At 37.2% G+C, this 24,305-nt stretch overlaps 1 protein-coding gene across 1 annotated transcript; it reads right to left on the bottom strand.

Moving 5' to 3' along the window:
* Positions 1-1,255: 1,255 nt before the first annotated feature.
* Positions 1,256-23,866, bottom strand: tsga10 (testis specific, 10). The gene is made up of 17 exons (XM_036557487.1): positions 23,763-23,866; positions 22,646-22,713; positions 21,151-21,278; positions 19,899-20,054; positions 17,899-18,078; positions 15,564-15,641; positions 13,925-14,076; positions 13,356-13,471; positions 13,007-13,161; positions 12,389-12,444; positions 10,704-10,872; positions 9,312-9,422; positions 7,656-7,841; positions 6,478-6,624; positions 4,825-5,027; positions 3,471-3,575; positions 1,256-1,914 (listed from the first exon to the last, which is right to left on the bottom strand). Exons 3-17 carry the CDS (start codon positions 21,238-21,240, stop codon positions 1,713-1,715), a joined length of 2,106 nt encoding a protein of 701 aa, XP_036413380.1. The 5' UTR covers positions 21,241-21,278; positions 22,646-22,713; positions 23,763-23,866; the 3' UTR covers positions 1,256-1,712.
* Positions 23,867-24,305: the final 439 nt, after the last annotated feature.

The following is a 24,305-nucleotide window of genomic DNA, read 5'->3' as shown; positions in this document are numbered from 1 at the left end:
TTCTCTAGAAAGGAGCATTTCAGACCAAAACACTCTGAATGACCTTGTTTACATCTTAACCATTTCATTATGTAGAAATTTTGAAAAATCCACATTTCCCTTTAAGATGATCTTAACACCAAGTTGCTTTTGAGAATCTGGGCAAAGTTCAGTTTAAAAGGGATTTAGTTGAATGTCCATTAAAAACAAGGGAGTCATCTACAGCTGACTCTCAAAGAGTGTTACCATACATTTTACTATAAATAAATAACTGAATACACAATAAAAATAAAAATTCTTATAAACAATTTTTACATTCCTTAACTTTAGAACTATTGGAAAATGTGTGGTCATAGGTGTTTAAGTGGTCCTTTTTATCAGGGATGCCAGTTGGCTAATTCTGAAGGGCACTCTGTAGCCCTACTCTCCATATATTACACAAACATGCTCCCAAGAAATGTAGATAATTTGACTTGCAACTTCATATTTTATTAATGTGTTGACTTTTTAATTCAATAAAAAGCACATAAAATGCAAAAGTACATCATACTGTCAACTATAAGTAAAAAAAATCATGAAAACAATGACTTAAAATTGCAAATTCCACAATATATAAAGAATAAACGTATAAAAGTGTAGCACCATCCAAGCAAGACAATTTTCAATCATTCCATTTCAATCTTTTCAATCATTAAATAGTTTCAGTGGCTCAAGGACAGAGTGATAACACTTCAAATAGAGTTACAATTATTTATTTAATACAGCAGATGGCCAGTGGTGTCACAGTAGATTTGATGTGCGTCTTGAAAGGAGAGAATCCAGCACCTTCAAGTTCTGTTTAGTCATACAGATCTCTAAACATTACACTTCTGTAGAAAGAGATTGGTAAATAATGTATTGTTATAGATCTATAACAGGCAAACTATAAACATCAACATTTAAGAGAACCATGGTGTTTATTACGTAGATATAAAACTGCATGTGCCCAGTGAGACCTTTTAAAGTGCAGTTTTTATTTATGAATTAGCGTACGATTTTGGTCTTTGTATAGTATAATTAATTTAGTAGCTATCCAAAAAATGCATGTAGCTCTCCAAATGGTACACGGATTATCAGTATGAAGGTGAACTAGGTGGGCTAAAAGATTTTTAAAGACAACGTTTGGTGAAAAGTCAATTTACACAATCTTCCCCTTACCTCAGACGTAGTCGATTGGCCCAGACATCTTTGGGGTCTCAAGTTTGCTTGCGCTGGAGCTTTAAAGCTAATGTAGCACTTTAAACTACATTCCTAAATTATCATACACTTGCCTCAAACTGTGTTAAACTCTATTATTACATTACTGTGAGGCTGATTAGAACAGGACTATTATTACTGACCGAGCTCCAGATTCAGCAAATTACAGAAGGTAAATAATTCTGAAATGATTATTTAGCAGACTTCTAAAACCTACTCTGCAGATTTGTACTGGATTAAAACCACAGATCTTGTCAGTAATCACTCAAATTACAGCACCTCCCCATATAAAACTAATCCAGCTCAAATAGAGCTCATGTACGTAGTTTTGTATGACAGTATGTCACGCACTTTCAGAAACCACATGAGCAAGTCTATGATTGGTTAGCTACATTAGTCTCACAGCTCCAGTGAGAAAGATGAAAACTCTGAACACCAAACATCTTTGCTAAAAGACTACAAATACAAGATTTTTACGATTTGCTGAACTATTGCTTTCATGGTAGTGTAAGCTGTGCGGATCTGTCTGGCGAGCGTTCAGGTGGCAGGTGGTCTGGTGAGGTTTGGAGGGGGGACCAGGACGTATGAGGACTGAGGGAGCGGCGGGAGGGAGAAGAAGAGCGCAGAGTGGAGGAGAGGAGTGGAGAGCGCAAAGATGAGGAGAGGCCAAGCCTGCGCAACTCCTGTGCTGCACGCTCCCTGAGAGAGAAAGAGAGAGAGAGAGAGAAAGAGAGAGAGAGAGAGAGAGAAAGAGAGAGAGAGAGAATGAGAATGAGAGAATGAGAAAGGAGGAGAATGAGAAATATGAGAAATGTTGGTGTAAATTGTTGTGATGTTGGACAAGCTTTAATTGGCAAAGATGACATTCAACCTAATGAGAAACTGCAGTTTGACTGTAGCAGTAAAGTTTTAATGGAAGACTATTCCTGCCAAGTGAAAAACAAAAACAAACCAAAAAAATCATGTTTTTTTCTCTTCTTCTGTTTGTGCCAGCAGTTTGACTTGGTATCTTAAAATAAGGACTTCTTTGCTCAAAATATTGACTTAGCATTTTGAAACGATTACCTATTCACTTTAAATACTGACTTAATATCTCTGAATAATCTGATAGATTTTCCTGAGATTTTGAGACACTATGTCAAAATCATTAGTTATTAAGTTTTCAGAAAGTAAAGAAATGTTTCAGGATAATAAGTCATTTTTATGAGCTGCCAAGTCATTATTCTGACAAAGAAAGTCACTATTTCAACATAGTAAGTCAACATTTTGAGAAAATATGCCATTATTCTGACATAGTACATCAATATTTTGAGAAAGTAAGTACTCAGTTTGAGGGACTAAGTCAATATTTTGATAGGCTGAGTCAATATTTCAAGACAATAAGTCAATATTTTTACATACTAAGTCAATATTTTGATATACTGCTGCCAGAAAGAGAGAAAGCGAAATAAAACACAGCCAGTTTTTTCTCCTCTACCTGGTGTGAATGGACTTCCATAAGTTTTTTGTAATTGTGAAAGTGTTCTATGACACTGAGTGCATCACTTCACCTTATTCACCTGTGAGCCAGCAATAGCCCCTCAGCATGTAGACTGTTTAATGGAACTATTTTTCGTTGCAGATGTAAATAAACGTTCTTGTGAATCACTTTTACTGTCATTATTGCCTAAAAAACCTAAATGCCATTTTTAAATCTGTGTTAAATTGAAATTATACACTTGAGATCTTACTATATCATGAGACTGGCACTAGTGTGCAGCAGTCATAGATCATCACACCAATGCCAGTCTCATTTAACCACACTTTCTCCTGGGTTTTATTTCTTACATAAAGTTCTTTTGTTTTTGCCATTGTTAAAATCAATTGAGATTTGATGATGCATCACATCATTTCCTAAAGATTTACAATGAAATCCAATCATTGAGTTTGTGAGGTGCTAAATGAATATTTCAGCATGTTTGTTATTCATTATATCATTATTTTCATTAGGAACTTCTTAAACCACAAGTACTTGTGTGCGGCTCACACTTCAACTACTTCAACTCCTCAATTCCTCATAATTTAATAACTTGCTATAAGACTTGCTTCTATGATAATAAGTCAGAAATTTTAAAAATCCATTATTAGCGACTTAGCTAACAGTATTTTGGGGGGTAAAGTATTAAGTGAAAACATGGCCAAAAGCAAAATTCAGACCATAACAGCTGATGTTCTTAAATACGAGTAGAATAATGAGCTTTAGGTGCTTCTCTCACCTCTCAAAGCGCTCAGTGGACAGCTGCCTCCTGGTGGCCTCCAGGTCAGCCTCCAGCTGTGCTGATCGAGTCCTCAACTGAGCCATCTCTCTGCTCTGAGTGCTCCTGAGAACAACAGAATAGAAAAGAGGAGACTGGACAGGGTCAAATTCATCAGGACCCTCTTGGTTTTAAGACAATTACTGCTATACTGGTTGGGCCCTGACTTGGCTAGAGAGGGTTACTTTAAAAAAGTATTCTGTTACAGATCACAGGTTCATAAACGTACCTATAGTCTTATCCAAAGGATTACCACATAAAAGAAACAGATTACTTTCCATTACTCTTGGGTTACTTGTCTTTTTAAAGTCATACAATTAAATAAAGACGAGAAAAATGATTTCAACAAGACTTTTTCAACAAGAATTTAACTCAACATGAGGCAAACAGAAAACTGCACTGTTTTATGAAACAGAATGAGTTAGATGACTGGTTACAGGTTATAGATGACTGAAATATCATGCTGAAAACATGAGATGACAAATTTGTACAGTATACAGTATATTTTGTTTGAGTTTGGACATGTATGTTTATGAGCAGTGAAGTCAAGTTTAGAAGTCAAGGATTAGCTCCTTAATCAACAATGATTATAAATAGCACTATACAAACAGCGCTCACAGAGAATAGCATCATTTTTCAACATATTTTATCACTAGGAATGGGAATTTGACTACTTTTGTGATTCATATACCAGAATTTTTATACATTATGTTATATTTTTATATGTTGCATTTCCAATGAGGATTTTTTTTACATTGTTCTGAATGAACACAGATGCATGAGAGCACTAGATGCACATTTCATGAACCTTTTTGTCATACAATTATGAAAATGTGCATTTTATTTCACTGCTTAATGCACACCATTCAGCATTTTTAGTAATTTTAATATTTTCTTGGGCATAACAATAATACATAGATGTCATTTTTTTGGAAAAAATAAGTTAAAAACCTTGTTTAAAATGTAAAAGTGCTTTACAGTCTCTTTTGTAAACGCTGCCACTGCTGTAAGGTTTTCTCTAATATGAGGAGTTCCGCTGCACGCAATCCAGAAGTGTGAAAATAGCTGCGCTCTGTCCATATTGCATAGACTACATGTACCTTGCAACAGTAGCTACAAACATGAGCTTTTAAATCTTTATTTGGTCAACAGTGAATTATAAAATAATGCCTGATCAGAAGTGTATTGTTGCTCATTGCCCCTCCACTTTTCCTCCTACAAACGAACACATTTATGGATGGACCACAGTTACACAATATTATTAAGTTGCAGTTGGCTGTGGTGAAAGTCTTGGAGAACTTGTGTTTATACTCACGCCTTGCTGTCGGCCACAGTGAGCTTGTCTCTGAGCAGCTGGATCTCAGTCAGTCTCTCCTGAGAGCTGAGCTGTCTTTGCAGCTCTTTTTCCCTTGTGCTGATCAGCATGGCCTCCAGACTGCGCGCTGAAGCACGCTCACTGACCAGCTGCTTCCTCAGGAGCTCCAGCTCAGAACGACATTCCTCCAGTTCCTGCTGAAGCTACACAAGAGAAGATCACATACACAGGTGTGTCATTTACACACAAGAACCAAACAATGTTACTGATGTTATACATACAGACAGTGACCAAATGTACCGCACCCAATGGTTTCTAAAATGTGCCAAATGTGCCAAATTGTTTTGTTATAAAAAAGCTTGCCTATGTGGGAGCAGATGGGAGGCACTGATTTATTTTCTGCCTTCAATCCAAGTTCTTTAATATTAAGTATCTTCAGATATCAAGGCTGATCCAATGTTTGCATTTTTGTAGATAAATCCTATAATACATTAAATGAGTAAAACCAATTAAATTATGATGTTATCAGTAGAACAAACCTCGTAGCTCCATGTTTGCCATTTCTTCTTTTTTTTTACATACTTGGAAATTGCCAGCTGCTCTTTACATTGTGTTAAAAATTCATGCTGAACACAACAATAGAAACTGTCCAAAATACTGTTACAGTGAATTACACTGAATGTTTTTAATGTTTTTCTCCTGTAAAGTTATCATTTTAGAGTTTTTGTCGCAAAAGCTACAATATGCTAGGCTGTTAATTACTTTAAAATGATACAGTAAAATAACATTGTGAACTAATATGCTTCGTTTTTGTGGACTACTTTTCTGAAATTGCCATTTAGTAATTTTATTTGAATGCTTAGTTCTTATATCGCTCCTAAACACTGGAATAGCATTCTAGAGAATATTAGGAATGCTCGAAAGAATCCAGTTAAAAACAAATACGTTCACCTAATGAAATGTGTTATATAAATAAAAACATTATTATTATTATTATTATTATTATTATTATTTTTATTGGTATAGGCTGATGAAATTACACAAAATCCGTTACTTTGTTAAACTCATGGTCCCAAAAGTATTTACACTAAAAGTAAATTTCTAGTTAGAAAAGAAAATGAGGGAGCAAAAGTGTATGTTTGATCCTCCTTAACACTTTTTCTCTTTTTATGCCAATAACTGTTTATTAAGTTTTAAGGCAGGCATGTCAAACTGGGTTCCCTCTGGGCCGCAGTGCTGCGGAGATTAGAGTCTGACCTTGTCTAACACCCTGAATTCAGTAAATGAAGGCCTTGCTAATTAGCTGATGAGCTGAATTAGATGTGTTTAATGAGGCAGAGCACTGAAGTCTGCCGTGTTTTGGCCCACGAGGACGAGACTCTGACCCACGTTCTACAGCTAAGGTAACATCAACTTCCAATCTAATCACTTTTAAAGTCTTGCTGCTTGTACATGAACCGATTTTGATTATTTTTTCAAATAACTACATTTGGTCTGCTCATTCATTGTTATGAAAACAATGATTTGGTGTTTTTTTGTGTTTTTTGGTCTCCAAAATTATACTGAATATCAAAACTTTCAAGTATTGTATCAAAGTTAGAAAATCTAATATTGTGACAACACTTCAATTAAGTAAAAATGTGTAGCACACACCGCCTCTTTGCTGGTGTCCAGTTTGACACAGAGCTCTTTGGTCTTCTCCAGGTCACGATGTGCATGTGAGCGCTCATCCTGCGCCCGCCGTAACTCCTCCTTCAGCTGCACCAGATCAGCACTGCAGCTCCGCTCAGTACTATGAGCCTGACAGAGAGAGAAAGAGCGAGAGAGAGAGAGAGAGAGAGAAATTAGTTGTGTTACTGATACTAAGCATACAAAGAAATTGTTAGCACATCTGATGTAGAAGCAATTAGTAAAGCCAAAGTCGAAGGAATTTTGGGCTAAGTCTGGGTGGGAATGCAGGGTGGGAAGAAACTGAGTGTGAAAGGTCGATTTTTTTGCAATTTTACCACAATTAAATACCAAACAAGTTGTTTCCCAGACATCTATTTTTGAAACAGGGATGTCTGATTCCAGAAATTTTGAGTTCTGATTCCAAGAGATGGATTTAAAAGAGTCGATTCCAAGAGTCGATTCCACATGACAATCTCCATTCTAAAAAACAACATGCAGTCCATGCCGATCTAAGCTGGTGTAAGCTGGTTTATGTTGGTCTGGTGCTGGTTTTGCTGGTCACTCAGCATGGTCATGCTGACTGACTAGCATACCAGCATCCAAAACACAACATACGCTGGTTTTGTTGATGCCCAGCATAACAACTTCCTTTGCAGCTGACCAGCATACCAGCATTCAAAACACAACATAAGCTGGTTTTGCTGGTGACCTGCTATGCTGGTCTATGCTGGTTGAACCAAGACATATTGAAAGACATCTGGCAAAAATAAAGAACACAATATTAATTAGATTTGGCCTAAGAAAGTACATTTGAAGCGCTAATACTAGCTACAATAACTTAGCTGACTAATAGGGGCTGGCTAAACAGTACCTGATTCTCCTCTGCCAACTCTTTCAGGTGGGTAGATGTTTTAGCACTGACAGTGTTGTTTGATTATAAGCCAATTTTTTGTTTCAAATATTACATTTTACTTCTTTTTCCGCTTTGTCTAAAGTGAAACACAACTGGACTATCAATGTGTGAGTTGTGAAACGATGCATTTTTCAGTGACAGCAATTCTTGATTCCCGAATGCCCCACAAGACCACCATCTGAGTAGGTCTAGATAATTTGGCTTAATGGTGCAGCAGGTTTTTTCCAGATGTGTTCTCTGTTCCCACCTCCTGCAGGTTGTTCTCCAAACTCTCCACTCTGTCTTTGAGTCTGCGTTTCTCTGAGTCTGAGGTGCGGAGCTGCAGCTGTAGGTCAGTGACGCTGCTCTCTGCCTGTCTGGCCTGCTCCTCCCAGCTCTCGGCCTGCACGCGCACCCGCCGCTGACACTCCTGCAGCTCCCTGCACTCACGCTCCTGCTCAACACACACACTTTTTCACATTTTTCATAAACATATACAACATAAATATACAATCTAAAAGCTTATTCTTTGAACCTGACTATATAGCTATATGGATTTTCACTGCCATTGCAAAGTTTGGACTGTTTTCAAAATAGATTGCATATAATGGTTGTAAAGTTAAGCTAGAGCTCTACAACTTCATGATGAACAGAACTATAAATGATATGTTGTGTTTGGGTGCTCGTCAGAAGGATATTTATACCAGATGGTTAACTAGTAAATACAACTTCACCCCTATCGAGGTACTTGTTGGAAGATAATCTCAACCACACAAAAAAGAAAGCACGGAGGACATCGTATATTTTGCTTTTTCTTCGCTATATTATAAAAGCACATAGGCAACAAGAAGTGCATCAGGTTTATTTCACATTCACTGCCAAGTTTAATGTTTTCCGCCAGCAGAAAAGGGGCACCATCTAGAATGTCAAGCTCTCCATTTGTAAATATGACCTCAGATTTTCAAATGCAGTTTACAAGTAGGAAAATTGGTACTTCACAGTTTTAGATACCATCTGAATGCAGTATTACAGCTGGAAAATGCTGAACCACAATTATTATATAACCATAGGGACTATATGTGCTTTGCTAAAAGTTAAAATGTGGACTGTTTGTCCTTGTTAATGGGTTTGGGCAAATCAGCTGTGCTGTATGATAGTGTGAGCCTAAAATAGGTCTATTTGGTATTTATATGAAATAACACATATTCATATCTTCATTGTTGTGCAAAAACCTTGTATGTCCATCTTTGTCATTTTAAATTTTTTAAAATAATTTTAAAACTCCACTTACCTTTTGCATTTTTGTAAAATTTCACAAATAACAGACCAATAGAAATGCTCCAACTTTGAAAAAATCTTGCTACATTAACTTCCATTGTAAGTTAAAAAGGCTTGTTTCCTCCTCCTGTGATAGTAAAACACAATCATAAATTTTTACTAATAGTGAAAATAATTAATAGAAAAAAATCTATTAGTAGGTGTGTTCAAACTGTTGACTGGTAGTGCATGCTGGGTCTGCAAAATTCTTTGAAATGCAGCTACTATGGATTTAAGCTGTGTGAATGATGCACAATCCACTTGTTGACACAAATCCTGGATGAGATTCTACAATTCAACAGAACTACCACAAACAAACTGCTAACAATTACCATTTACTAATCAATATCTATGTAACTTTGTGGTAATTACATCACTATGACATGGTAACTTTTACTTTCTTGACTTTTACAAATGATGCAAATACCATAAAGTTAAATTCAACCTAATTATAAAAGCTGTAAAAGTGTAAAAAAAAATCTTACCATAATGCTACAATAACCAATAATATCCAATTGTGACACCTATGTTTTTCACAGAATACAGGCAAAATGGTTAAATCTCAATTCATGCATTAAATAATGATCTAAATATTAAGTGATCACACCTTGGAGGACAGCAGATCTTCAATCCGAGCAATGTCAGACACATAGTTCTCCACTTTCTTCTGCAAGTTGTCTACCTCTTGAGCTGCCTCATCCATTTTGAGCTGCAAAGCCTGAGAAAGAGAAAACAGAAGATCAGCTTTGTACCATTGTCCTGAAACAAATCTCATATTGCTTTATACTGCAGACATACTTCCTTCTTTTGTCAGAACAATCAGCATTCTCTGAGGAATTATGGGGCAGATCTATTGATCATGTGCTTAAGAAAAATTGAAACAACTGCTAATCCAAAAGTGATTAACTGATGATGTCTAAAATCAAAGCAAAATATTTTTTTAAAAAACTTGCTGCTGTACATGTAATATCTTTACCAGCATTGCCCTTGTCTTCATCTGTTTTCCCTTCTTGTTTACCTCCCCTGTTGTTTTTGGCCATGTGCTTTTGTTTTGTTTTGTCTCCTGATCCGCCCTTACCCGTCCCAGAGTCATTACCCTCACCTGTGTCCGATCTGTAGCCCGCTCTGTAACTGCTCCCAGGTGTTCCCCCTCAGTATTTATACCTGTTGTGTTTGTCCTGTACCTTGCTTGGCATTGTTTGCTCTTTGTCCTCAGATTCTGGCTTCATGCATTTATTCCTAATGTTTTGTACTCAACTGAGTTCTGTTTGTTCTTTCTTCAGTAGTTCTTTCAGTGACTTTGTTAAGTGTTTTTTTTTTTGTTTAGCTTTTCCTTTTGTTTCTGGTTTTTCCCTTCAAAATGGAACATAAAAAACACCGCTTGCGTACTGCTACCTCATGTCCTTCATCTTCCACCATGTACGGCTCTAAACTCATCGCTATGCAGCAATTCTATATACAGGACCAAGCAAAAGTCTGAACACATCTATTCAAATACTTGTATATATGAGTTAAGAGTACCATACGCACTAGAAGTATATACATTAAAAGTAAAAGTACTATACAAGAGTAAAAGCACTATATAAAAGTACTTTTTTTAAATGGACTTAAGTATTGAAAGTAAAAGTACTGAGAGTTATGACAGTTATGATGTTATATTATTTTAAAGACAAATTTTATTAAAGAGACTGGTGTGGTTGCAGGTCTGAACAACTATTTTACATGTTTTTAAGTCATAACTCATGTTGAAACTGTGATAATGTAGTCCATGATGATTTTTAAGCCCCCATATTACATGATTTGCCCCAAACAATACACCTTAAGACTACATTGATGGACAAGAGTTCTGACCAATGGTCCCTCCTCTTATTATGTAACGCTGATTGTGCTTTGGACCCCTTTCCCATGCAGAAAAATCTGATGCAAGCATGTTGGAAGAGTATTAAAAGAGAAGTGAAGTGTAAAGTACTGTATATTGGTGGAAAAAGAGTTCTCTGACCTGATTGTCCAGTCGTGCTCGGTCCAGCTCATCTCTGAGCTGTATGTTCTCTCGCAGTGTAACGTCTTTGACCTTCAGCACAGAGGCCAGCTCGTCTCCTGAGTCCAACAGCTTCCTCCTCACAACGTCCAGCTCTCGCTCCCTGCCGACTGCAGTCTCCTTCATTGCTCTAGAGACATGCATCAAGCTATAAAAATGGCTATATATAGTAACAGTTTGGACACACATATGTGAATGCATCTTTCTCACAATCTTAAAGTCATTTTCAGATTTTAAGAGTGTACAAGGTTGCAATGAGGCACCGGGGATCTGAAATAGTAAACTTGGTCACTGCGTAATTCCATACGTTATTTTTAGGTGCATCTAAACTTTGACTGGTACTGTAGACACTGTATTAGACATGCATTGGCATGACATGGTATGATGAGTTTGGTGTGGAGGAACTCCAGTGGCCTGCAGAGAGCTCTGACCTTAAGCCTACTTTGGGATGAACTGAAACGTTGATTGCGAGCACGGCCTTCTCGTCCAACATCAGTGTCTGAACTCACAAATGCTCTTTTGACTGAAAGAGCACAAATTCTCACAGACATAATCTTGTGGAAACCCTTCACTGAAGAGTAGAGGCTGTTATGGTTTGGAATGGGATGTCCAAGAAGTCATATAAGTATAATAGACAGGTGTCTACATACTTTTGGCCATACAGTGTACAGTTTTTTGGGGGACTATTTTGCCTTACAATGCACTGCATATGTCTCTCCCCTATGAATGTGTTTTCAAAAACACAAGAATATATTTCAAACTAAAACTTCGTAAACACGTCAAACATCTGGTTCCTATCATCACTGTTGTGAACCATTATGATTCTAGAATGTTTCTCTAGAATGAAGCATTTCACATCAAACCATTCTGAATGACTCTATTTAATGATTTAATAATGACAACGATTTAATTATGCAACAATTTTGAAAAGTTGGTGGTGGAATTCCCCTTTAACAAGAGCAAAAACACTAGTATTAGATCACCCCAACAGTTAATCGAGTGTTACTGACCTAGATTAATCTCTATAGAAGGTAATTAACACTGGGAAAGTTAACTAGAAAGAACACTCCACTACAAACTACTCCACTACTCCATTCAGGCAGATAAAGGGAGGGAAGGAGAAAACTGTACTTTTTAGATAATTCTTTTACAGAAAACACTCTTATTAGTAGATTCTGTGACCCAGAATGCACTAACTAAAGCATGTGCTTCAGAATCGAAAGATTCTAAAGCTTTGGAGTTTTGTAGCAGGAGGATTTCTGGATTCACCCACATGCAGTGATAAACAGATCAGGAAGCATTAAACTTTTGCTACAGCTCTTTAGACCAAAAACCAAAAAGTGGATACCACCATATCTTAATTTCTGTGGGACATTCTCTTAGCATTTAAAAACAGGATGTGTAGGTTTAAATTCAAGAACAAAATCACAGCAGCTGCATCAAGGGTGAGTCCAAAGACTTCCTGAGCATCAAAGCAAACACAAGAACACCCCTGTAATTACCCTATACCTTGATGGTGAAGATAAGATTCTGTGAGATTCCAAAGAAAACAAACCAGTGAGCTTGCAAAGTGCACTCATCTCAGAGATGACTGGCTTTAAATGTTTATGACATTTTTTGGTTATTTGGTAGAAGCAGTCACTTACTCTATGGTGGTCTCACGGTCTTCGATCCGTAGCTGTAGAGTGTGGATGATGTTTTCCTAAAAGAATTCAGAAATGAAATGGGAAAAGGATCAGCAACAAAGAATGTTTTTTACAGCCTGTATTACTCATGTTTACCAGGGGCGCCAATATTTGTGGAGGGCATTGTATATACATATGCAATGTATTATTGGTGTGCAGCACGGTGGCGCAGTGGGTAGCGCTGTTGCCTCACAGTGAGAATGGCCTAGGTTCGATTCCCGGCCGGGCGACCAGGGTCATTTCTGTGTGGAGTTTGCCTGTTCTCCCTGTGACTGCGTGGGTTTCCTCCAGGTACTCCGGTTTCCTCGCACAGTCCAAAAACATGCAGTTAAGCTAATTGGACACGCTAAATTGCCCCTAGGTGTGAATGTGTATGTCTGCCCTGCGATGGACTGGCGATCTGTCCAGGGTGTATCCTGCCTTCTGCTCAATGACAGCTGGGATAGGCTCCAGCACCCACCGCATACTTACATACACCGTATGTATGTAAGTATTATCGGTTTTATTACATATAAGTAATTACACATTCATAACAGATAGCACATATAGAAAAACAAATGTGTGTATGTGAATGGTTACCTTGTCATCTAGCTGTTTGTTAGCGGAGCACAGAAGGTCACTTTTCTTCTCCAGCTGTTCCTGCAGTCTGTCTCTGTGCTGGTCAAGTTCAGACACAGTGTCCTGTAATGCCCTCAACTCTTCTTTTAGACTACTTGCCTCCTTCATCAAAACATCTACTCATACACACATACAAGAACATATAGAAGAATGCTGATAATCACAAGCCCATCGATTAATAATCATTAATAATAGAATCGACAATGACTATAAGGTAAAATGAAGAATATTTGTTTCTATTTTTTCTATGGCTGAGTTTGTACAAACTCAATGACTATAAGACATAAAACGCTGGTGTAAAAACCCTCACCGTTCCTCTCGTCCAGCTGTTTGTTTTTCTCCTGTATGTTCTGAAGCTCTCCAATCCTGCTGGTCAGTCGCCGCTGCGTCTCACTCAGTGCACTCTCTGCATGACTGCTGGACAACCTGTTGTTCAAATTATTCACTGCTAAAGAACGGACTGACCAATGCATGGTATGTTACAAAACATGAATCATGTCTTAGCATGGCAAGCCTGTTAATTATGTGATCTCTGTACATATAATGAATTCTGACACTATGAATTCTTTGATAATCATATGTTAGTCATTTAGGGCTGTCACTATTAATAATATTAGTAATCAAGCAATCTACCTAATACACCTAATATACCTAATAATTTCTTTTACATTTTTTTTGAAAATGACAATAAAAACTAAACAATAGACTCTGCACACTTTCAAAGACACCAAAACACTTTATAGGAAAAAGGTCAAATGGGTAGCCTTTAAAAATACTTTTTTGTGTTCAAGAATGTTGTAATATATCTATTTGAAATTAATATTTTATAATAATTTAAAAATGTATGCTCAGTATAGAAGCAGCATTGTATTGGCTAACCTCAACATAGTGCATTCGTTCTTGAGGCGGTTGAGTTCATCTTCGCTAGCGGTCAGTTTCCTGCCCAGTGTGTGCACTTCCTCCTCCAGTCCCATCATTGCTTCCCTCATCTGAGCCTGTCTGCTCTTCTGCTCAGCTCGTTCCTGCTCCATCTGAGGGCACACAGCATGGGTTTGATACTAGTTTTTGAAGCTATAGGTTGGCAGAAATCACAGTTTCCCCTATTACCCTAGATGTAATCAATTAAACAAGACATGTTTAGTGTCTGATATTGCTTCTTTAGCTTTGCACTGGTGTTACAAGGCTAATGTAGCTAACAAGTAGTGCAAGTGTATACCCCACCACTTAGCAGCCTGCAAACTATATGCCTAAATCATCATTTAACACTCACTGGCCTTAAATTGCATCAAGTTGTTAGGTAATCTTAAACAGACTTGCTTATGTACTTTCTGACACTGTATGCCATATTGTTATCTAAAAGTATTTACTTCTGATTTTCCCTATTACTGCATATTTGTCATAGTGAACGCTTTTAGATCTTTAAACAAAATATAATAGTAGACGAAGGGGACCTTATCAAACACAAAACACATTTTTCTGCCAAACCCAGCAGATATGCTGTGGAAGGGCCTCAAACAAGCAGCGCATGCTTGAAAGCCCAACAATATATCTGAATTAAAGCAAGAAAGTGGGCTCAAATTCCGAATTCCGCACTGTGAAAAGCTGATATCAAATGACAGGAAATGTTGGTTGCATTTATTGCTGCTAAAGGCCATGAAACAAGCTATTCATTTTAATAACATATTTACATAGGCAATTTACAAGTTGGATAACTTTGCACCTAATAATTGTGAAAAATGTGGTTTGTGTTTGAAATGGTTCTCTTTCTCTAAAATTACATTAATTTTAAAAGCATTCACTGTGACAAATATATAGAAATAAAGATAATTAGAAAGGGAGCTTTGTCACAGCACTGTATAAAAATGGGCATAATTGCAGCCATAATTCAGACTTCATGATGGAATATTAGTACTGTTTTTAGCACCTCAAAATACTTCTGTCAACTCTAGGCATAGGCATACATAAAAATATAAAATTTTATATAATAATTATGCTATAATTGTGTAATATGATACATAGGTCGTTTAGATTTGATAAACACTTTTAAACAAATACTTTATTTATGACACTTTGGGTGACGCTGGGCTAGAATGTCTGCATTTTATTCATTTTAATGTATGTGTAATTCTCTACAAATACATATTACACTTCTCCGTAATGCTAATCCAGTCCTAGTTTCTACATTTTATAAATGTTTAGATATCGCCATTGACAGAAATGTATATGAAAAATATTGCATATTGTTATCGGCCCACAATTCCCAGATCAGTGCATCCCTACTTAGCTAATTGATAAAAATAAGCTTCTGTTACTCATTAGCCTACATTAGTCCAAAACTAAAGAAGCAGACTTCAGAGAACAAACTTGTCTTGGCTGATTGTTTACATTTAAAGTAAAAGGGAATCTGTGTAAATCAAACTATCACTTTAACAGGTCAGTCGAGAAGCTTAAGGTTTTATAAGCGTGTGCACTAGTGTGAAATCAGTGAGAGTGTTTAAAGATCTCAGTGATGTCTTACTGTCAGTACGGCATTCTGCAGGTCCTCTACGCTCTGCTCCAGGTGAGCTCTCTCACTTATAGCCGTCTCCTGAGAGATCTGACACAACACACACACAGAAAAACATTTAAGATGGGAAACGCCTCACACACTCACACACGACTATGATAAGCTTCTTGTCTCTATTTACGGTATTCCATTCTCCCCACTGGGAGATGATTCATCTTCTTATTGTTTTTAGCAGACAACTATTACACATGTGATTTTCCATAATTGCATCATATGAATAACAAATAGTCTACATCACACAGCACACGTATCCATGACTTTACAAAAATAATAAGCCCGTGGAGATCCTCCACCGGTTTATTTAAGTTCATTTACGGCTATGGCTTATAGTCTTTTTGTAAACAGTACTGTACAAATGTGTGAGAACATTCTTTCATCTGTACATTTATCTTATACTTAATCTCCTCAGAAATATTTCCTGTACCATTTTAGATGAACATTAGAAAGAAATTTGCAGGGCAGCTAAGGTGTGTTTAGGTAGCTGCTTTTGTGAATCTTAGTGTGTTTTTGAAGGGGAACATAACTGTGTATGCTGTAACTCAGGGGTGTCAAACTCAACCAGTAAAAGGGCCATATTAAAAAATCTCATCACATCTGTGGGCCAGAGTAAAAAAATGTTTTTATTTCATTCTTAATTAACGGTGTGCTATAACCCGAACTGACCATTGTTTATTTAAAATATGCAAAAATTTCACAAGTAAAATACAGACACTTGTAGTAGACCTTGAAATATTACATGGAAATTCAAATGTCCCCAGGAGCTCAGTCTTTTAAACCTTCCTATTTACTTGAACTAGACACCTGGCATCCATTCTTTGCTGCACGTTCATTAAGACAATTTCTGAGCAGCTGAGCTGAAGTTAAGTGTTTATATTGGTTGAACTGCAGCTGAAATGCATTTTGGTGATATGACTAGTGTGGAATTGTGCAGAATTGTGTAGAATTGAGGTGTAACTGCTGTCCCATAGACTGTTGTTGGGGTAGGAGAGTTGGAGCACATTACGATGCAGTGCATGCTGGGGACTGTAGTGCAGCACATTGTGAAACGTGCTAATATTAATAGAACATTAAAATACTTTTGCGGGCCAGATAGGATTGTGTAGCAGGCCTGATCTTTACACATGGGCCGTAAGGATGTAAGAGTTGAAGCAGCAGTAGATTGCACAAAAGTAAGGAGTGGACAAATTAAATACTGACAGATCAGATATTATATTTAGTTGTTGAGGCTTTTGTATTATCTACTGTTAAATATATGTTTCCTGTTATTTTTTTGCTGATGATAAAAAGTGAAAAAAAAACTTCAAGTTTATATCTATTTTGACTGGAAATTAAATCAACTGTGGCCTCTGACTTCAGCTGAGTACTGTAAAATGAATCCTTTCCCAGGTTTATCTTATAATGCTGACGATATGCTAGCCCTTCAGCAAGCAAGTTATGTTGTCTTTTACTTCGAGTTATAGTTTTTTTCTTTCTCTTTCTTCACAAGTCTTTCTCTGCCCCTCTTAAGATGATTCTCTCTTTCAGTCTGTCACGCTAGGCAAAGGTTTTATGCCAGTCAAGAAAATGGTTTAAAATCTTGGCACTAAGTGAGTTTTTGCTTTTAAAACATCATATAACATTGAAGAATTGTGCGCTATGCTGTGAACTGAATTATTATAAGAAAAGATCTGGTTTCTTTTTCTCTCCATGCAGTTCCAGTTACTGCACGTATCTGTTATATTTCACAATCAGCTGATTTAACTTAGGGAAGCATTAAAAGTAGAATTTAATGGTATTTGTCATCTTACGCAGTGTTCTGTAGTGCAGCATTTTATACCTCAGTTTCAATTCATGATTTTACATTGCTTTCATGTTCTCATTCATCAGTGTTCTCTCACTACAATACCCAGTCCCTGTGTTGTCAACCAATGCTGACTGCTAACCTAGCCACTGATCCATAGGCTAATACTGTAAATAAACCCAAGCTAGCATTAGTCTAGTTAGTTAAGCAGCGTTTACATATTGGCATTAAAAAAAACATTTCTTCATGCCTCATGACGCTATACCACCAATGGCAGCATGCAGCCACACGAACACTGAAATGATTAAGTTAACACACTGACTAATCAAATCACCATTTATTATATTCATTTTTGTATTTATGTTGGTCTTTAAACAAGGTGGCCTGAAACTTTTTCACAGTACTGTATGTTGAGCTCTCTCTTTCAGACTTTCCAAATCCTACTTTGAGTCTCCCTCTCTCTCAGGCAGACTCCCTCTCTATGTCCTACATGTCTCTACATATTACCTTGAGTCTCTCTCTCAGGCTGTCTCTCTCAGTGGTCATGCGGTGCAGGTCAGTCATGGCCTCGTCCCTCTCAGTCTCTACACGCTTGAGGATGCTCTGAGCCGTCACGCTACACTTGGGTCCTCGTGATGTCTTTGACCTCATCACCATGCGCCGCAGGTCTGCTATCTCCTCCTGAGCCTGCCAAAAGCAGAGAGACGCTTAGAATAAGGTCTGCAAATAAAGCATGAGCCTGGGGCCGTCATGCTTATGATTTACAGCACTGCTAGCTGCTTTTCAGCTTTTTAGCATGCATGTAGGTATAATTTGCTCAAAAGACACTTGATACCATACCAGAATGAAGGGTTCTGTTTTTTTACCAGTCTCCAAAGTCTGTGGGGTAAACTTCGTTTCCAGAAACACCTGTTTTCCTATGTTCGGTAAAAGTTTTTCCAAACATTATATTGTTTGGGTCAAACCAGGTGGTTATGTCAGTAGTTACATCCTCCTGAAATTATCACATTCTGGGATGCAGTATATTACAAAGATAACTCAGGCTGCGTACACTCAGAAAAAAAGGTGTGAAACTGTCACTGGGCAGTAACCCTCTTGTCACTGGCGTGGGACCCTCAAGGGTACATCTCAGTACCTTTAGTCAGGGAACATAATTACATCATGATCCATTGAAATGATATTTTCTAAGTTGTACTGACTCCACACACCCTGTCTCGTCTCCACGCTTTTTTATTGTTCTGTTTTAAAACATTTGGACCCTGGAAAAAACTTTTTTAAAGTGCACAACTGGACCTCAAAACCACTGTTGTACCTTTGAGGGTACATTTACATTGTTTATACCTTAATGGATAAAAAATGTACCTGCACAGAACCTTTATTTCTAACAGTGTAGTTGAATATTTGGCCAGAGCAGTATGTCATCCAGGTTTTTCTGGCGTACAATGCAGTAAGTGATAGACTATTTCGAAGCCAAAAGTCAAGTATTACACAACTAAAATCAGTACAGTATAACCTTTTAGATTGTTAATAATGGCTGCTGTGTTTTTCAAGTCAAAAATGTTAAAGGTCAATCCAGATTGTAACTAATATAAAGTTAAAATGCCAGGGTCTGTTTTCCTATAGAGGGGTATTAGTGGGCAAATTACACATCTGTGAAGGCACCATTAACGCTGCAAAATATGCACGTTTGGAGCAATGTATACTGCCTTCTAGACAACATCCTTTTCAGGGACATCCAAGCAACAAGACAACTTTAAGAAATATTCTTCACAGCATGGTTGATATCAGGGCGTAATCAGAGTGTGCGGGTTCTAGACTTGCCTGAAGTCCAGACCTGTCTCCTATTGAAAAGGTGTGGCACATAATGAAAAGGCCCTGTACAGTTGCATAGCTGATGACTTAAATAACTAAATGATGGCAAAAAATCCCTTTTAAAACTGGATCAATTTGTGTGTTCAGTCCCAAAACAATCATTAAGTGCTGTTAAAAAGGAAAAGTGATATAATACAGTAGTAAACATGCTCTTGTCCAAACTGGAATGTGTTACATGCATGATATTTGGAATAAGCATATATTTACCATAAAACAAGTTGTTAAGGTAAAACATCAAATACTGTTTTTTAAATTTATATTGTTTTTTCAATTGTAAATAGGCCAAACAGAATTTACAAATCACTGTTTTCTGTATTTGTTGGCATTTCAGATACTATCCTAACCTTTTTGAAATTGGGTTTGTAATATAAGTTTTTAATTACCAATTAGCATAGTGAAAACTGCATTCCATTGACTACATATGAAGTAAGGGCATAATAGTGTATGTTCGACTAGTAGGCATTCCATGCATAGCTGGAAAACAACAGACACTGTGTTTAGAATCCATCCCCAGCAAGTGTATTTAAACCTTTTACAGGAAAGACGAATTATTAGTATGTCTGCAGTAATATTGTGTCTCCTGGAAAGTGTGAGAGTGAGAGACAGTAGACAGTAGAGCATAGAGCACCTCCTACCTGCTGATAATGCATCCTGGTCTTGTCCCGATCAGCTGTGAGCACTCGGACATTGGCCTGGATCTCAGAGAGGTGCCGTTCGTATTTATCCAGCATGTTCTGCAACTCATCCCTCTCCCTCAACACCCTCATCAGCTCTGAGTCATATGTGCCCCCCTTAAAAAAAAAAAGAACAAAATAACAGAAAAACAGAAAAATATAAAGCATAATTGTATTTTCAGATTTCCATCTGGAAATAGAAAAATAAAATAGATGAAAATCCAAGATCTAACTGAGATAACACTAAATAAAGTTGCTCCTCACGCGTATTTCACAATGACCTGTCACACAATGTTTATTTAAATTACATAATTACATACTTGGTCACATAATTAATTACATTTACATTCAGTTTACTCTCTGTATCGACAGGTTTAAGTCTGCAGGTCTGACCTTTTTTCGTTTTGATGTCAGATAATGATAAAAATAAATGTTTTTTCTTTTCACAAAACAAGAACATACACAACAATTTTTTGTCAAATTAAAATAATAATCATGTATCTCTTCCTCTACTGACAAATATAAACGTGGTATTGATTAAAAGAGTTATGAGTGATTAATAACACTATTATTGCAACTTCTTGGAAAACGACTGCATTAGCTCATTTTAGCTGTGCTAAATTTTACTTTTTATGCAATGTGCTTAGTATTAATAACACAGGTAATTTAATAAAGGGCAACTTAAGCACATGGAAACTAGCATTGTTCCAAAAATGATACAGTATCAGTGTCAGCACCAATACTAGAGTGACTATTTCAGGCTTGCAAGCAAGCAGTTCATTGCAAAATTTGTGAAGCCAGTATTTTGAGGGGTGGCATGAGCAGCAAGGATTTCAATACATATGATTTTATAAGGCATTTAAAGAAAACCATGCCAAAGAGCACAGCAACTTTAAATAGCTCTGAAGCTGCTCAAAAGTGAAGTTATCCTACCAGTAAATGGCATTAATTCAAGCCTAGTATGTTTATTTATGACACAGCACATTGCTTTTACCATGATAAAATATTTAAGAAAATGAAATGGTATAAATATCAGGGTCTATGGAGTAGTTAGACAGAGATAGGACTGGTATCAGTATTGGCAGATGCTTGACGATCAGATGTTGGGATTGGTGCTGAAAAGAAAGTGCTACCAGTGCGTCCATGATCCTAGAAATGTGCCATAACAGTGATTTCTAGAGATGAACTATCTGTTGTGTCAGCTCATTACTACCTTGACAGGAGACTGTCTAGTGGGGCTGCGGCTGGTGGAGTTTGCCCTGGTGGGGCTGACTGATCTGCGGGACTTCAGCATGCTCTTCATCCTCTTAGCCTCAGGTCTGTAGTGGTCCCTCTCCTGCTCTAAAGTGTGCACAAATCAATCCAGACGTGTCATACACGGCTCCCTTTCTAAATATGAGGGATAATAAACCTCTTCACACTGCATACACTAAAGTAGATTTAGAATGCTACTGTTATTTGGTGACAGCTCTTGGTGAAAAGAACACACTGGCATTTGATTCTCCATAGACTGTGAGGTGGATATGCTACATGACTTAAAGCTAAGATGTGGGGATTCAGAGATCTCTCTTGTGGAAACATGCATGAGTGGAAGAACATTTTGTAATGACGGTTGTGCTTCGCCACCCTTCCCCTAGTGGATGAATCTGATTATTGTGAGCGTGTTGAAAGGGTATTCAAAAAGACCTCAGTTAAAACTCGGTGAAAAACGTGTCTTCTAAGAATGTAAGTGAATTATCTATTATTATACCTTCATCAGTATAATATTGATTTTGCTTTTGAGGCCTAAACATTGAGCCAAACCTTCTTTTTGAGCCTGTGCATGTGGCATTAAAGACGTATGACATGGTCCAAAAAACTCCCACAAAACCCAACCTGACATCGCTGACTTTTAAATGACTATTTTAGCTTTTAGGGTGTGCCTTGCAGCAGTGCACACACACCACATTTGACATAGATTTACTTTAGTCAATAGAGCTGAATACAATGATCCTCAGATAATTTATGGTAGAAAGCATTGCTATTCTATTATAATATAACAAAATCTACATAGACTATTACAGACTTAGTATAGTCTATATATTATAGACTGTACCGCATTGGAAAGCACTGCTGTCATTCACAGCTTTGAAGGAATACTGATGGAGTACTGCATATAGAAGGAGGGTAAGACAGTAATACTTTTTTCATTTTATTACTCATTAATACTGTAGCATCTAACATTATTTCCAGCTTTAAATACTCAGGCTGTGATTAATCCATTTGTGGGTACTCAGGCTGTGATTACTCCAGGTTTAGAAACTCAGGCTGTTTAAATCCAGGTTTAGATACTCAGGATGTGAATAATCCAAGTTTAGATGCTAAGGCTGTGATTAATCCATATTTAGATATTCAGACTGTGATTACAGCTCATCAGCTGACAAGACAGGGATCCCTGAAAAATTTGCTTAAGGCCAATATAAGAAAAATATAAGAAAAACATCAAAGAAAAATCTGAATTTGGACATTTTAAACTTCAAACTGAGCGCAAACGGACACAATATTAGTAAACAGAACATACGCTGTTGTTTGTACATTAAGTGCATTATGTTTGCTTATGAATAACTACGGTTGAATAAAAAGTGTCATGGTTTGGTCTCACAGCACTAGATCAGGCCAAATGAATGGCCTCAGGTTTAATACTGTGCGTGTTAAAAGCTCTGGGCTACCTCCTCAGACTCCAGCTTTGACAGTAAGTAGTCCTTTGCCTCCCCCTTCTGGTTGTGCTCTAACCACCCTGGAATAAAAGTGAGTTCAAATCAGAATTGCAATTAATAAATGCATTCATTCTAATGATTAATGTCCTCATCCTCTGCTGAATCATCTCTCCAGTGGAAGACAAATTAAAGTAGCAGTATTCTGTCTGCTTTTCTGTTTGAGTAAAAGTACAAATGTACTTGCCTGTAAGTGTAGCAACAGCAAAAAGTAAATAGATATCAGCATCATTTTAACAAAACTGCCTCAAACCGTGTACCTAGACATTTGACATCTGACAGTCACGTTTATATACTTTAGTAAATTAACTGGTGGTCTACATGGTACAGCAAAATTTTTCATTAGTGCAATGTACCTTAGTCCACCAACCAAAAGAACTAGCCAAAAGTGTCCTGTGGGCAGCGTCCTGTGACCACTGAAGAAGGACTAGTGGACAACCAACACAAACTGTGCAGCATCAGATGAGCTACTGTCTTTAGCTTTATAAGGTGGACCAACAAGGTCGGCGTGTCTAATAGAGTTGACAGTACTCACAATTTTTTTTTTGTCTACTGAAAGTTGACCCATTTTTCCACAAATCTGGGCTATAAACTATAAACAGATGGTGTCTCTTCAGTGATATACTCTGTAAAAATTATTTTTATAAAATATCACAAAGAGCGTCTAAGATTTTTGGCTTTCAGCAGTAAATTGTAAACATATAGCAAAATGTGTAAAACACATGTTCTGTTCATTTGAGGGGAGCTTTTACAAAATAAATAGATAAATAAATAAATAAATAAATAAAAAAAATTAAAAATTACATTTATTTCATGCAGTTACTGAATAATTTGCCTTACGATTTGGTCATGTGAATTCAGATGGAAAAAACAAAATATACCCTGGAGACTAGCTAATGTAGCTAGAATACTTCTACTTAAGTAAAGCTCTCCTATTTTACCAACAGCTCTTCTACTTTCACTCAATTGCAGATATTTTATAACTACTTTGTCCTCCAGTGGAGAGCACTAATAAGGGGTAAATGGGGAGGTAAACTCTGGGGTTAAGCACAAACAAAGACACAACACTTACCATACAGAGCTGGAAATGCTAGCTAGCTGGAAAGGCCTATTTAGCACTAGTTTACTCCGTTTGCTTGACGGACTGCAGACCAGCACAACACGAGCGGCGCGGAGGTTGTCATGACAACCTGAAAGCGGTCTTGGCTAAAACGTTCGTTAAAAATAGTTTCCGTTTCAATAACATTAGCTCTGAACTGGCGACAGCGCCAATATTTCGGTGTTTAAAACAACTTAAAACGTACTTAACGAGGTGAGAAGCACCTCCGTTACAGCAGCTAACTGCTACTTTGCTTTTACTTCTCTGTGTTTAGGAATAAATGTTCACAGAAGTTAAAAAAGGCTGAATCTCAAAAGGCTCCCTGCTCCCTAGATATATAGCTAGTGCACTACTTTGGCTTCCACGTGTTAAAGGAGAACTCCACCGATTTTCAAGAATTCTATATAATTAACTGGTTAAGATGTAAACAAAGCCATCCAGAGTGGTTTGATGCAAAATGCTGTGTTCTAGAGAAATGTCCTAGTCAGAATTGTTCACAGCGGTGGTGATAGGAAC

This window comes from Colossoma macropomum, unplaced genomic scaffold (assembly GCF_904425465.1).
Source record: "Colossoma macropomum unplaced genomic scaffold, Colossoma_macropomum, whole genome shotgun sequence".
Classification (NCBI taxonomy): Eukaryota; Metazoa; Chordata; class Actinopteri; order Characiformes; family Serrasalmidae; genus Colossoma; species Colossoma macropomum.
The sequence above is the reverse complement of the archived record's forward strand: the minus strand, read 5'-3'. Positions and strand labels throughout refer to the sequence as shown.